The following is a 15,056-nucleotide window of genomic DNA, read 5'->3' on the forward strand; positions in this document are numbered from 1 at the left end:
ATAGCAACTACCTGTTCCTTCATAATATTTTATCCAAGGCACACAAAACTAGGCCATTCTACACCATCCAGAAGCAGGAGACGGTCCAAGTATTCTCTTCCACAAGTACGTTGTGATTGAGTATATCATGACATGAAATCAACATAAGTTCGCAAAATACATAGGACATCGAACACTTAGCCAGAATTAACAGTAAAATATCTAATATGCTAGGCGCCTCGTTAGCCCATGGAGTCCTGTCGAAAAAATACTCCCAGAAGCACCTCATGATCGCAATAAAATGTGTAACTTCATATATAGAACTATACGCCCCTAAATGAACCAGTGTATGTAACTTCATTTTCTATGGCCTTATTGTTGCATCAAATGAGCGATTTGTCAAAATCCAGAGATACAATCATATTATGAGCATGTTGTACAATGCACAAAGATGATCAATAAGAAACCCAAAGAAAGCTTATCATTGATCTTCAGCTCCGGCTTTACTCTCACAGTGTGAGACGCTCCATGCTTTTAGAATCTCTGGACATTCCAGGGCCTGGTTTTCGATCATCATGCACATCGTACGAGTTTTCCCTGTAACTAGAATTAGCGTCCTCATTCTCCGAAGATCCGGGTCTTTCTGTCAAAAACTGTTCCCAAAACACATCGTTCACTCTACCCGAAGCAGGAGCTGTAGTTTGTTTGTTGTTTTGAGCCTCAGGCAATGAGGAGGAATTTGTACGCTCTTCGTCCGAATTCCTATTCTTCTGGAGAACCCCAAAACCAGATTCTGTGATACTGGCATTTGATCTCACATCTGGAGACTTGCTACTTTCTGGACCTAACACATTCAGACGATTAAATTGTTGAGTTTGGTCAACTTGCGACAGAGAAGATGCAAGAGTTAGATTTAGTTGGCATGAAACATTGTTGTCTCCCTCTTCAGGAGCTAGATTCACAGGCAATGAATGCATCCTTGGGCTTTCATCTACTGGTGGTTTCCTTTGCATAGATGAATCCATCTTGAACGTGAAGGAAGTCCCCGTATCTGAAAGCTCTAATACTTCAGGTGCACATAAAAGGCTCTCCGTTCTCATTGGAGCATCTTTCGGGTCACTTTCTGATGTAATTCTCCGTGGGCTTCCCCCATCTTCGTTTGAACTCTGTGTGCTATTGGAAACCAAATTAATATCCGAAACTGCAGGTGACAGCTCGAGCCTAAGCTTATTTGAGAAATCTTGCTGGAAAATATTTCCAAGCTCCGGTCTTGAGCTACTATGAGTATCCACACTGTTCTCCGCCACTGGCCTTCCATGATCAGTTTGGGGAAGCCTTCTCTTTTTATTATATGCTGATAGATCCAGAGACTCAATTTTCCGAGTCAGATGTTCGACAAAATTAGGATTATGGAGAGCTTTTTCCAGGAATGCAAGCAAATCCTCCTGCCTCTGTTCCATTCCTCCCACTCGCCGGATAAGTTCCTCCATATGATGGTTCCCAATAGACTGCTGCTGCTTGAGCCTCAAAATTTTTACTTCAAGGGCACTTTTATCATGGTTAAGCTTCTCTAGTTCTTCTTCATATGCTGCTCTTTCAGGGTCCACCATCGAACCTTGAGGTTGACTATGGCTATGGATGGGCTTTCTGCGGTGGATGCTTTTGAGAAGATGCTTTTTGTCCTTCACAAAATCTTCATTAGCAAACTCCCATCGCTCAGGATCAATTTTTCGGAATCCCTGAATATGGTTTTCAGTACGAGGCAGGCATATTAGAAACCTGATTTTCCAGCAACTGATGACCCAACCACAATAAGAGCACACCCAAATTGTGATGTGATTGTGCTAGCAAGACCGTGTAAATGATGGCCAGTTAAAAACTGTATTTGAATAAGAAGCTTCTCTGTCTATTTAATTCCTCTATTTGAGAAAGGCGCCATTGAAGGGCATTAATTTATGTACCCAGAGCTGAACTCAAAGTACAAACACACTAAAGTTGAAGAAGTCCAGAAAACACCACACCAAAAGAAAGAAAATAACAAGTACCAGCTGAATCAGTGAAGGACACTGTGATCATGCAGTGAGTTTAAATTAAGAGATCAAATCCTCTAAAGCTCAATGAATATCCAGTATCTGTACCAGATTCAACACGAAGCGCATTATTAGTTCCAAATCCAAAAGGTAAGTTGGCACCTGATTTTCTTAAGAATTTGATTATAGCACTGTAGCAGCCTCCATCTAGAGCTGGCCTGACTGTCAGAAACTAATTTGCCAAGTGAAAGAACTAACCCTAAAGGAGGTCCAGCGGAGGAAGTATATAAAAACTTTGAAGTTATTTCATGAGGCAAGGGCAGTTCACGATTGTTGGAGTCTATATCAAACAAAAAGTGTTGCCAATTTGCCATTAGAAGCACTTCAACCTTGCAAGTTCTCTTCCATTATGCCATCAACTCATCTACGAAAAATGTAAATTGATTTAACATGAAGATTCCTCTGGCTGCAATTTCCTATCAATTCATCTTCACCCTCACAGAAAGCCTAAGATAACTGCTGCAATATTAAAACCACAGAACCCTAACATGGGCTCTAGACAAGACGATCAACCACATTTAGAACACTGAACTACTCTCCACACTGCTCCGTAAAATGAATGAAGCTCGCCTCTTTCTAGCCATACAGGAGATTGAGGCAGGAAAAACCCCCACTCTTAATCTCATTTCATGTGATCGGAACGTATAAAATTCTCATCTCCACTACGACATTGAATTACTTAAAATCAAATTCCAACATATTATAATGTCGCTCTCCCTTCTTCAGAAGTAATTTAATTCAGAGAGCATACCTACTATTTAGAGAACTTCCCCCGTTTAACAAACTTTTGCAGAACATTGACATGAGTATCACCTCAGAGCACCTCATCATAAGATATAACCTGGAAAACTCAGTTTTTTCTCTGGGGGCATAGAACACAGAGTGAACAAAGACTGAGTGGGTATCTGCCAAAAAATTTCTGACGGCCCCCTCACCCCCCCTCCCCCAATCCCCAACCCCTCTGAGTCTGATCACCGAAGAGAGCATATGATTGGCCTTTGGTGCTTTTATAGCAGTGGATGACTCAAGCAACTGATGACAGCAGAGAGAGAGAGAGAGAGAGAGAGAGAGAGAGAGAGAGAGAGAACCATAAAAAATGCTAGCAAAAACACAAATCCACTACACTCTTCCGTTGCCTTTCATCTTTCCTCTTTAGTATTTTTTTCTTTCTATAAATCGTTTATTTTTCCTCTTACCCTTTCTGACCGGTGGACTGACAAAATTTCAATGTCTTTTTGTACATTATAATGCACTTTTCTAGCAAAATTGATGATAAATATTTCTGTTTTGTGTTCCACATACTATGATTTTTTTTCCCTGTCCTGGATGTTCTTTAAGCATCTTACCATTAATTTTGTAAGCATTAAAACCCACTTAATGAGTACTTTTACCATTGATAGACTCTATCATTAAACAACCCCCACACACCCCAAAAGGACTAAAAAACCCTGCGCCAAAAAAGAATCAAATCCTGCATCCTTCACAACTCGAAACCAACCTATTCACTTCTAGAATTACAGTGGAAGCTGGCATGTCCACTACATAGATTCTAGGAACCCTATACTTTTCTGTGGTCAATTTTTCCAGTAATAACTAGCTAGTGGTTGCCAACATAGTTGATATAAAAATAAAAGCAATTCATATAATATAGTCCCTGTTATCTGTCTAAGAAAGTTTTTTTTTTGGTCTAAAAAAGTCAAAAACATAAAACATAAAGCTTAATTGTATCATTAAATACGAAGATGAAAGACAGATAAAAGTACAATAAAGATAATGCTTTGATCCCGAATTACCAAGCTTATAGCAATGCCTATCCTCCAAACCCAACCTTTCTGGCTTCATAACGCCCAAGAAAGATGCTCATATGTATTTTGAAGAAAGATGACCATTTGATATCATAGATAATCTGAAATCATATTTCGGTAGAGAAGACCCCCTAGCCTAGAACCTACTTTTTATTTCCAATTTCTCGACTTTTGTATCTAGAAATACCCAATCCAATTCCTACCGAACCATTCCGGCTTAGTAGGTCACCTTGCACATCTCCAGTTTTCCTATGTCCTCCCAAAATATTCTCCCTTCCACCTCGGAGGTTTAACTGAATGAAATTGGCCAAGAGAAGTGAGTCTTAAGCATTTCTTGTAGACCTAACAAGCCTCCATCAACATGTTCCAAGCAGAGAGAAGAACACTGCCTCCAGGATATCAACATCATTTTAATCTCACTCACACGTGCAACCACACAGAGAGATGAAGTGAACCTTCACGATAGGGCAAACACAAAGGGTCTCAAAAAAGCTAGCCTAATGGCTAGGGCTCAACAGACATATACCCCAATCCTAGAAAGCTCTAGCTCCAAGAATGAAATGATGCAAGAAAGAATGCTCCAACACCAGGTTGATGTAGGAATTCTTGGTCTTAATACCATACTGACCGCTGAATTCCAGATACCTAGCTTTGGCATCGTACCCATATAGATGTAAAACATCATGCAAGATAGTAGTTCTTAAATTAGGGAAACGCATAAGGATCAGAAGAAAAGAAGGCAACAACAGAAATAAATAAACATTAAGAAAGGGAGACACCAGGATTTAGCAAGTTGCTTCCAACTTCATTTTCTAGCTAAGTCGTCCAAACCAACCATGCACGTGGTCAATAGCTATTATGAGGAAAGTCTTGATCTCTTTGATATAGAAAATCCGTTATGATACATAGGTCTACTTATAACATTAGACAGAGAAAATCATTCCCTGCAATCAAGAAATATATCGAAATTTATCAAAGTGATGTCTTTCTATCATGTTTCCGAGACCCAAACCAAACCTCACAAAAATCCATCAAACGATAATTCCTTCTTGGAGTTGCCTTTCCTATTTGCCTCAACCATTTTGAGTATGGCAACACTAGGGAGCGAGGTAACATTGGCAGTAACGAAAGGCTCGGCTCGAGAGACACTATTATTAATACATAAACAAAGTGATCATCAGTGGAACAGTGGCGACATATGCTCCCACAAAGCCCCGAATCAATGTAAAACAAAAGGAATTGCAAAGGAATGGGAAATCGGTCCACCAATTACATTTGGTTATCATTATAAAATAGTTGAGAAATGACTTCAAGAGACGTAAAACACTGACATTCGCGCAGACTTTCAGACATTATCCAGATTAATCAGAAGAAAGCTTAACCAAAAGTAGGCATAATGCACTCGTGTACCAAAGGATTAGTTATTACAGACCCCTGATAGCGGCATATAAGCTTAAGATGCGGAATTCACATTTCTTTTCTATCACAATGCAAGAAGAACCACTGATCAGAAAAAGCAGAACCCATGAAAGAAAGACGCGAAAGCAAAGAAACGGATAGAAGAGGCGAACTGCGGAAACTTCTTGCTCATATAAAACACCAACTCTTCAATCCGACAAGAGATTCGATGCCCCCAATATCATCCACAGGAAAGCAAAGCACCACAACACAAACCCAAAAAGACGACAGCAATCATCACGCCAGCAATCAGAACGAGAATTTTCACGATCAATCGCGACATAGCGGCCAACGCACGCATCAATCCGCGCGAAACGAGACCCGCGATAACCCAAAACAAAACACGAGGATTCCGTCTGACTCACGTAGGTGTTGAGCTGCCTGATGAAGCTGGAGAAGTTGTTGTGCTTGAAATAGGTGGGGAGCAGGAGGCGAGCGAACTCCGGGGGGTTCCACACGACGAAGCTCGCCTTGCCGGGGCTCCACGCCACGATCTCGTCCGTCGCCGCGTCGTCCACCATCTCGTACGTCTTCAGCAGGAACGGCGCCGGGCCCCCGCCGCCGGCGGCCGGCGGCGCTGCGTCCATCGCGGGGAGGGAGAGAACGAGAGGCAGAGAGAGAGAGAGAGAGAGAGAGAATCCACCAATTTTGGGAAGGAGAGAGAGAGAGTCAGGTTTGACCAGGTCAGGGTTTTGGGTAGCCACCCCGTGTTGACTTTTCGGACCAAGCTTTGGACCGTAAAACAACAATGGCGGGTCGAACCGGGAGGGCCGAAGGTTCGGTCGGCCGACGTGTCATTATTTGGGTAACAAATAACCGTTTGCAATAATCCTTATTTTCAATGTATTATATTATTTAATTGGCCAACAAAAAATATATTATATTGCTTTTCATTATAGATTAGGCAATAAATAATGTAACATGTCTTGTCAGATTTTCCCCTGCTTTGGAGGGTGAGAATATATTCTACATTCCAGAGGGGTTTACAATGAAAAATACGATTATTTTTTTTTATTTAGAGATTCTTATAAAAACTAAAGAATAAGTTTTTTAACAAGCATGTTAGATATATAATAACATAAACATTATTTGGCTACGGTCGGGGATGGTGAGTATGGTTATTTGGAGTCATGACCTCATGTTTTTTTTTTTGAGTGCTTAAGAGCAAACCTCGCCAAAAAAAATATTCCTAAAAGTGGTGGGGTTTGAAGAATTTTAGAATGCTTGATAGTTTATCATATTGAGCTAATTTTACGTCGTTTTTAAATTTTAAAAAATCACTTTGCCTTACTTTACACTCTTGCCATCTCAACGCTTATTTTAGGAAAATTTATGGTCAGGGAGTTATCACCTCCGCTGTCCAATTTAGGCCGTGTTTATTTTAAGGAAATACCCTAAAAACGGGACGCGTGATGATTAGGTGAGAATGCGGCACGGTGTTTGCTAAAGTCTTTGATGTATTTGGAGAAAATTATTTTGAGATAGAAGAGTTCACTGTCAAAGAATAACAGAGTACTCCACTAGCCAATGGTGACAGAAAAAGAAGCTTTGACATGCACCACCGACAAAATTAAAGAATACCCTAAAAATGGGACTCGTGATTCGGCTCGGTTCCCAAGCTGAAACCGGACCGGTGCTCACCCCTGTCGTTTGTTTAAGATTGCATAAAACTATTCCCGTCAAAATTTATAAATACCACTTCAATTCGAAAAGAAATTACAAAAAAAAAATTACATATAAATTTATGTTTCAATATATTAAGATATTACAAGTCGGAAAAATGAAATAAAAGTTAAGTAGCTTCATCAATTGAAAGTTCTTTCCCTCTTTTACCCTTCCCGCTGGCTCCCTCCGTTCCCCAAAGTCTCGCAACCTCACTTCCTCCGTAGTAAATATGGCGCTCTTTCAAAGCATCTGCACGCCGCAACGTCTCCCTGCGTCGCTCCCTTCCGCGCTCCGGCCATGCCTCGGCCTGCGCTCCACCTCTTCATCTTCCCTCCGCCCCGATCGCGGCCGCGGCCGCCGGCGCGGTCCGGGACCCCTCCCCCGCGCGGCCGCCTCCTCCCGGGGACCGTCCGGTCCGGAGCCCGAGCCTCGCCGCGGCCCCGGCGGCGACGGGGCCGGAGGGGCGGCGCCCCTCCCGACGACGAAGCCGCGGAGGCCCAGGAGGAGGGGCCGCCGGAGCGAGGCCGAGGCGGTGGAGGACTTCATCAGGGGTTCGCTCGACCGGGCGTTCGCGTCCATCAGGGAGCAGGATCCGGAGGCGTTTGAAGGAGTCGCGGAGGGCGTGATGATGAAGGAGAAGATTGAGGATGAGGATGAGGACGATGAGGAGGAGGAGGAGGAGGCTGCGGAGGTGGGGAAGGAGTTTGTGGTTGAGGAGGAGAGCTCGAGCTGGCCGTTGGATGCGGACGTGGGTTGGGGGATTAGGGCGTCGCAGTATTTCGAGCAGCACCCCATCAAGAACGTGGTTGGAGAAGATGGTTCCGAGATTGACTGGGAAGGGGAGGTGGAGGACAGTTGGGTCAAGGAGATCAATTGTTTGGAGTGGGAGAGCTTCGCTTTCCATCCGAGCCCGATGGTTGTTCTCGTTTTCGAAAGATACAACAGGTTCGATCATCGAAGTCCCCCTCATCTGGACAAGTTGCCGGTCTCCAGTGGCATTAGTATGAGTAGGTTATGATGTTGTATGTAGGAAAATAATACGACAGTATGTTGATAACAAAATCTGGAGACAGCAAACAGCTTTCGAGCAATCCAAAGAAACAAGAAATAGATAATGTAAGATCATGAATTGAGAGTTATATAGTCTTTGGATAGACTGGGGTGGCTGATTATTGAAATACTACAAGAGTTTGGATTTGCATAGCCCACTTTATGATTATTGTGTGGGATTATTGCCACATTCTGTCAAGATGAGAGTTCTGATTCACTTGTTAATGTGATTATTTCTTAGCTGTGGTATCTATACCTTGGGCTACCTGTTCTCGGCTGTAGTCCCTGATCTGGTCTGCATTTTCGCTTACCGTAGAATGTCTTCTTCATACATGTATTGTCTTTGAGTTTGAGCTGTTGAGAAAATTGAGTGCTGTTTTTCTTTTGTTTTTGGTCTTGCAATTAATCAAGAAAGAAATCGTAATCTGTGAATGCTACATCCTATTGCAGGGCATCTGATAACTGGAAGGTTTTGAAAGAGTTAGAAAATGCTATCAAAGTTTACTGGGGGACGAAAGACCGATTACCACCTCGAGTATGCCATAGTCAAACTTCTTTACTTTAATGGTTGCATTTTCTTCGGTCTTGGGGCATTGCTGCTTCTTGAGTTTTAAACCTTTTGTCCTCAGCCCTTTTTACCCTGAAACTTTATTTTTAATATCTTGGAGCAGATCATTACCGATAATCCAGTATAGATGTTGGTGAAGCATGGTGTTTCTTCCCTCTCTGATTGTCATTGTTGTCATTGTAGGCTGTTAAAGTAGATATGAACATCGAAAGAGATTTGGCATATGCTCTTAAAGTAAAAGAGAGCCCGCAAATACTATTTTTACGTGGAAACAGGATTTTGTACAGGGAGAAAGGTAAGATCTAAAACCTTATCTTTATTCATGAGGATGAAAGTTCCTAGTTGCTTTCGATAATCATATCATGATTAGGTTCTTGACATATAATCCTTTGCCTTGTCCATACAGAGTTTCGAACAGCTGATGAATTGGTTCAAATGATTGCACATTTCTACTATAATGCAAAGAAACCTTCATGGGTTGATGGTGCAGCCCTGAATTTACCTTATTAAGTGCAAGTCAGGATCTGGCATTTGTCTTTGGGTACAGGTAGCTGCTTTTGATCCAACTATAAAGAGTATAGTTGCATGCGTCCTTTAAATGGTTAACCATTGACAATGCCTCTACTTGATCAGTCAGTATTCCTCTTGATATGATGAAGAGCGTGTACTAATCAAGACATGGTACATGTCATGCAGATAAGAAAGGAACACACCTTAATGTTACAGACAAAGCGTTAATTATGTGGGCTTTCTTCTTTCTGAGGATCTGACTAGCACTTGTTCAGATATGAATAGAAAATACAAGGGCAATCAGACTATGGAAGGTGACTGGCTTCCTCTTATCCAATGCTCGCTTGCCTCCGTCATGCACTTGTTGATCACATTTAGAAAGGCTTAGCAGGATCTGTATATCGTCCCCTAGAAGTTAGAAAATTGGATGGTTGGTTGCCATCCTTCTGGACCAAAATAAGAAAGAACTGAAACAATCCAACTCACTCAAACAATCTTTGACATGTTGCAACAAGCCACTTGGTGGCCCTCGTCGGCCACAGCGAGGGCCCCTCGAGCACTCGCCTAGTGCCGGCGACCCTTGCCAGCCCTCAACACCCCCCCCCCCCCCTCCAATTTTGTCACAATTTTGCTATTTTTGATCCAATTAAGCCAAATTAAAATTTTCCTAATTGAATTGGGTTTGAAAGCGATTGGATTTAACCCGGGTCAAATCCTAGATCGAAAAAGAGGATCGGTTTGGACCGATCCGTCCAGTTACCGGTTCTACCCTGGATCCATTTGGAACCTTTAAGGGTTGTTGATTGGTCATTCAATCAGCATGGAGTCAATCAGCATGTAGAGCCAACGGCTAAGTAAACAGTTAATATCAGGACTATTGGCAAGATATTTGGTTTTTGCGACTCTATTTGATTTTCTCCTATGTTTATGATTCTTTATATGAAGTTTATGCACCTTGAGAAATTGTTGCAATAGTATCAGGTCTTGTTTGGATATGAATTATCCTTACTGACTTTTGAAGCAGGCAAAGTGGTAGGAGATTAAGAAGTTTATTGAGATAACCATGGCTGCATGAAAATTTCTTCTCTAAAGACATGGGAGAAGAAGGAAGATATCAAATTCAATAAGGAACTCTTTTTTTACTCCCCACTCAATATAAAAGAAGTTGCTTGGTTTCCTTACCAAAAAAAAAAAAAAAAGAAGTTGCTTGGTGTGAGTAACTCGAATCAGCCATATTAGAATAATAAATTAGACTTGTTTCTGGGCACGGTTATGTTTTTTAATAGGGATTTGGCAAGAGGAAAAGCAGATTCTTACCAAAATGTTGCATTTGCAGATGGATGACTGCAAAATATGCTGGAAGCAATTTACCAGACAAGCCACAAATGCATTGATACAGGGAAGCCCAAGTCAGTGGGGAACCATCTTCACATAGGAAGGAAGGAGCTGGCAAGTACCCGTTATCCATCACCTGGAATTACTGAGATTCAAAATGGTTGCTTGGCTCGGATTACAACAGGACTTGCTTCTGTGTGGGATAGTGCAGTCTTTTACTGGTGTTCTGGAAGAATTCTCTGAAATGCTTTAGACTGCAGACTAATTTCCTAGTACAAGTTAATATAAGTTTTTTGGTGGTTCTTGAGAACTTTGTCTCAGTTTTTGAAGTAAATTGCTCTTGCATAACTTTTCTGCAGTTTGTGATGGCTTGTTTTTGCAGAAGAATTATGTTCTAAAATTTTTTCAAAGATCATACTGAGGAAATAGCTCAGCCACATTCGCTTTTCTAAGCTGTGAAACATTCGCTTTTGTCTGGGAGCATAGACTTTAAGTGGATTGAACTAGTAGAGGGAAAACTAGAAGAGAAAATCAGATTCCTCTGATTGTTTGGAAGACGATGAAAGAGGAGGTTTTGAATTAAAGCTGAAAAACTTTCCGGGCAGCCCACTTAAACTAATCGTCCCAATATTGGAAAGAAAGCAAACTGTTTTGCTAATTGAAGAACAAAAATTACCTAAACTTTGTCTTTCTAATATTTCCCTAAATTTTGGTCCTATGTCATGTACGCACCTCCATCCTAAAGGAACATGTTCGCACCTCTGTAATGTCTCCTAGCAAAATTGATTATTTATCATACAACACCTTTATTTTAGGATCTCCATTTACCTACTCCCTGTATACCATAATGTTAACATTAGAAAGGCCTACATTTTTCTTTGCCAATGAAGTACTGAGAGTTTAAGATAGGAATTGCAAGTATAAGTGTATAACTATCGTCTTTCCTTTCATTTCCCTCTCCTTTATTTATCATTCTCCCGAACAACAAAAAGAAAGTAACTCTCTCTCTCTCTCTCTCTCTCTCTCTCTCTCTCTCTCTCCATTTTCGTTCTTTTCATTTCCCTCACCTACTGAAATTTCTTCCAAACACTACCTTTTGTTGAAAAAGATTGAAGATGAGGTAACGACGAACATGATTTCAGATATGATCTCAATCATATCACGTGATGATTTTGGATGGGGACCCTTTCTCATTTTTTATGTTGAAGTTCATCAAGTGGCCTTTTGATTTGAGCTCTTTGTTCTCAGTTTTAGGCCACTATTATCCATCTAAAAGCAATATTGCTCTTGGATTCAGACCACAGTTGATTCAGATCATCAAATCGCATTTTTGATTGCGAATTTTTCCTTCATGATTCCATTTATGTTCTTTTTTTCAGTTTCTCTCTTCTTTTCATTTAGAATGCTTTGAAATTCCTGTTAAGTTAGTTTAGGCATACACTCTTCATGGTTCAATCGGAAGTTATGAGTAGCTAAGCTTTGATTCTGCGCCAGTGGAAACTATTATATTGCTGTATAGTGTAGGGATCCTCAAGACACTGTAAACTTTTGCTGATCCTTTTGCTCGTCAAAATAAGGCTGCAAGATTTTTTTGTTCTAGTGTGAAGCTATCAATTGGGATCAGACGATCATTGAACTCGATGGCTATCACTCACCGGCCTCCGCTTGTGCTTGCCCTTTTGACTGTTTTGTGCAGCCCTTTGATACTAAATGGTGAAAGAACATTAATCTTTATTGAACATTTCTAATTTCTGCCAAAAACACGAGATGAAGAGGACCCGAAACAGAATGTAAATTTTCTCGACTTCGACATTGTATGGGGACAAGAAATCACGAGGAAGATCACATACTACAAACTTTTACTAATGAAAGAATTTAAATAAGGGGTCATAAAACAGATCGACTTCTCTTCATATAGTGTGCATATGGATCGTCTCTGATTGAGACTGGCCTAGTTCGCTTTCAATTTTCGTGTCGGAAGTACTGTGTTCATCTTTCTATCGTCTTTGATCATGACCGGTCGGTTGATGAACGATACTGGTGAGGAAACATGGTTCTACTTTGACTCTCAAATTGGAGTTCTGTTCCTTTCATTTACAACCTGTTTATTGGGGGAGAATTTTGAAGCGCATCAACTGAAGAAATCACTTTGTTTGGTCTTTCATGTCTTCCAGTCACCTTATCTGAGGATTTATGATCACAGTGTACCACATGACATCTCGCACAAGTAAAATTGTTGAGATGCACTGTTTGCATGTGCACCTCCGCGCCTCTCAGGCTAATATACGTCCTTAAATATGACCATTCATAGATCCGTCCAACATTGGATTCGCCGATGATCAAAGAATTTTGGTGCACTAAGTGTACACGCATGAACATCTCATGCACAAAGCTATAGATGAAATTAGGAACTTGAAATTCATTAGGATACTTGCAAGCTCAACTACATGACTGACTCCAAATGGTGCTTATTAGATTTTTGTCCATTTATTCCTCAAATAAGAGATAGTTAAAAGGCACCGGAGATACTTTACATCACATCTTAACCATGGGACACTAGTCCACAACAACTGCCAAGCGGTGGCGAACTAGCATCAGCCGTGGTGGTGGCCGCCTCCGGGACCATGGCCGCCAGGGCCATGTCCGCCAGGGCCATGCCCACCTGGTCCGCCGTGGCCGTGATCTCCTCCTGGCTTTCCGCCATGGCCTCCTCCATGGTCATGTCCGTGCCCGCCACCCGGACCACCAGGGCCTCCACCAGGACCACCGTGGCCTCCACCAGGACCACCACCCGGGCCTCCGTGGCCTCCACCCGGGCCTCCATGGCCTCCACCAGGGCCGTGACCGCCGTGGCCGCCGCCATGGTCATGTCCCTGTCCGCCCCCTGGACCTCCGTGGCCTCCGCCATGACCACCACCCGGGCCTCCATGGCCTCCGCCAGGGCCATGTCCACCTCCACCGCCAGGGCCGTGCCCGCCGCCGCCGTGATGGCCGTGATCAGACATTTTGGTTACTCTCTTTATCTCAAGGATATCCAGTCCTCCAAGGGAATGTTAGCTGAGAATGTGTGGTGGTCGAAGGCGGGAGATGTAGGGTTTTTATATAGGAAATGAAAGTGAGGGAGAGATATCCGACTGGTGTGACCAAAGGAGTCATGTGGAGGAAGAACGGTAGGTTTGGAGTGTACTGCCACGCGGCGAATGATTGGTGTCCCTTTTATCTAAAGATGAAAGTTCATGTTCCCCGCATTTCTGGCTTTATCCATCATCAAATCCGATTCAGCCATGTTTTGTTTTCTTGGTACTTGCGAAACTGGCAATTATTCCACGGACTTAAGGCTCTCCTTGTTCGAAAACTATTTATAAGAAATTATTTTCTGACTTTTCAACGTTTAGATAATGAAAAGCTTATTAATTTGTGAAAAATATTTTTCATGGGCTAAAAATAAATTTAGATTTGAGAAAAATGACTTCCTCTTCCTGACAAGAAAAAATTACTTTTCCTAAATCATCAAATAAATAAAAATTAACTATTTTTCGTTGAAAATAATTATCATATAAAGTATTTTCTTTTATCATGAAATTTTCAGTTCAATAAACTTACCCTAGTTGTTCAGTTCTCGTGTATATTATGCACCGTAAGATCTCAATACATGCCTAAATCTAGTCCTCGAAAAAACTTGTTCCTAATCTCCTCAAAAAAAAAAACCGTAACACGCAAACGCCCTCTCCTCATACCCCCGCAACAGCCCCTGCCAGCTGCCACGCCACCCTCCGCCATCGTACCCTAAGTCATCGCCGCTCCAGGCTAAGCCGTGCCGCATCGTCTAGGCCGAGCTACCCAAGCCATCGTGTCAGCCCCCTCCCTCTCTATGCTCATGCTCCGGCAGTCGAGTCTTGCCAACTCCTCCATGGCCGGGAGACTTTCCTCGACGACGTCGTTGTTGCGAGGCTCGGCCAATCAAATTGCTTTTAGAGGACAAATAAATCAGTTCAATTTGTTTTCCTTTTTTTCACTATTTCGATAATGTCAGACCATCTTTTCAAAAAGGATGGAGGCAAAATCGACTTTTCAAAAGGATAGAGACACGTTTAAGATCATAGTTGATTTGTGGGGAAAACATGTGGATGTGATCGCTTGAGGAAATTGAAGTTCATTTAACACGTCGCTTGTTGAAGTCCTTGCCGACAGACAGAGAAGGGTTCGTTGCTTCATAAATTTTTCCTGTATACTTGATCCAATTATTGAGGATCAGGAGTAGCACCTGGCACATACCATTCTTCTTCCTTTATCCAATATCTGTTTTCTATTTTTTTTTTATTTTATTTTGAGAAAATGCTACTCATCAAATATTGAGACTGTTCAAATGAAGAAGAAGAGAGGAGTGAGCCAGGCTTTTCATTGAAATGAGCTAAATGAATTGTAAATTTGTTCAGACTATACCCATTTAATATCCATATATTTCAGCCTCCTTGTTTTTAAAACCCATTATTACTGGTCCACAAAAATGAAAGTGACCCACTTAAATGTACATTGATTTGTAAATGGGTTTTGAACCCATTTTGAGAGGTGTATAATACACCTCACTAACAAAAC

At 41.8% G+C, this 15,056-nt stretch overlaps 3 protein-coding genes across 5 annotated transcripts; 1 reads left to right on the forward strand and 2 right to left on the reverse strand.

Annotated features, from left to right (window-relative positions):
• Positions 1-313: 313 nt before the first annotated feature.
• On the reverse strand, positions 314-6,009 carry LOC115686313 (heat stress transcription factor A-5). Its single transcript, XM_030611547.2, has 2 exons — positions 5,698-6,009; positions 314-1,718 (listed from the first exon to the last, which is right to left on the reverse strand). The coding sequence occupies exons 1-2, from the start codon at positions 5,917-5,919 to the stop codon at positions 489-491; spliced, it is 1,452 nt and encodes a 483-aa protein (XP_030467407.2). The 5' UTR covers positions 5,920-6,009; the 3' UTR covers positions 314-488.
• Positions 6,010-7,211: 1,202 nt separating this feature from the next.
• Positions 7,212-10,864, forward strand: LOC115686309 (thioredoxin-like fold domain-containing protein MRL7 homolog, chloroplastic). 2 transcript variants are annotated; one of them, XM_056309871.1, is made up of 5 exons: positions 7,212-7,942; positions 8,498-8,582; positions 8,799-8,910; positions 9,022-9,162; positions 10,462-10,864. In XM_056309871.1, exons 1-4 carry the CDS (start codon positions 7,227-7,229, stop codon positions 9,123-9,125), a joined length of 1,017 nt encoding a protein of 338 aa, XP_056165846.1. In that variant the 5' UTR covers positions 7,212-7,226; the 3' UTR covers positions 9,126-9,162; positions 10,462-10,864. The 2 variants fall into 2 exon arrangements, with proteins under 2 accessions (XP_056165846.1, XP_056165849.1); XM_056309874.1 differs by lacking the exon at positions 10,462-10,864 and adding an exon at positions 9,312-9,433.
• Positions 10,865-12,861: 1,997 nt separating this feature from the next.
• Positions 12,862-13,568, reverse strand: LOC115686314 (uncharacterized). Of its 2 annotated transcripts, XM_056309648.1 has the most exons (2): positions 13,414-13,541; positions 12,862-13,383 (listed from the first exon to the last, which is right to left on the reverse strand). In XM_056309648.1, exon 2 carries the CDS (start codon positions 13,366-13,368, stop codon positions 13,003-13,005), a length of 366 nt encoding a protein of 121 aa, XP_056165623.1. In that variant the 5' UTR covers positions 13,369-13,383; positions 13,414-13,541; the 3' UTR covers positions 12,862-13,002. The 2 variants fall into 2 exon arrangements, with proteins under 2 accessions (XP_056165623.1, XP_030467411.2); XM_030611551.2 differs by having other exon boundaries at positions 12,862-13,568.
• Positions 13,569-15,056: the final 1,488 nt, after the last annotated feature.

This window comes from Syzygium oleosum, unplaced genomic scaffold, assembly GCF_021117445.2.
Source record: "Syzygium oleosum isolate NSW1041296 unplaced genomic scaffold, Sole_v2.1 Sole_v2.01, whole genome shotgun sequence".
Taxonomy (NCBI): Eukaryota; Viridiplantae; Streptophyta; class Magnoliopsida; order Myrtales; family Myrtaceae; genus Syzygium; species Syzygium oleosum.

Bases quoted from the DNA above. Each gene is read 5' to 3' on its own strand.
- LOC115686313 (XM_030611547.2), bottom strand. From the start codon at position 5,919: ATGGACGCAGCGCCGCCGGCCGCCGGCGGCGGGGGCCCGGCGCCGTTC. The intron at 1,719-5,697 runs GTGAGTCAGACG...AACCATATTCAG, and splicing joins TCAGGCAGCTCAACACCTAC to GGATTCCGAAAAATTGATCC.
- LOC115686314 (XM_030611551.2), bottom strand. From the start codon at position 13,407: ATGGCCCTGGCGGAGGCCATGGAGGCCCGGGTGGTGGTCATGGCGGAG.
- LOC115686309 (XM_056309871.1), top strand. From the start codon at position 7,227: ATGGCGCTCTTTCAAAGCATCTGCACGCCGCAACGTCTCCCTGCGTCG. The intron at 7,943-8,497 runs GTTCGATCATCG...ATCCTATTGCAG, and splicing joins GTTTTCGAAAGATACAACAG to GGCATCTGATAACTGGAAGG. The intron at 8,583-8,798 runs GTATGCCATAGT...TTGTCATTGTAG, and splicing joins AAGACCGATTACCACCTCGA to GCTGTTAAAGTAGATATGAA.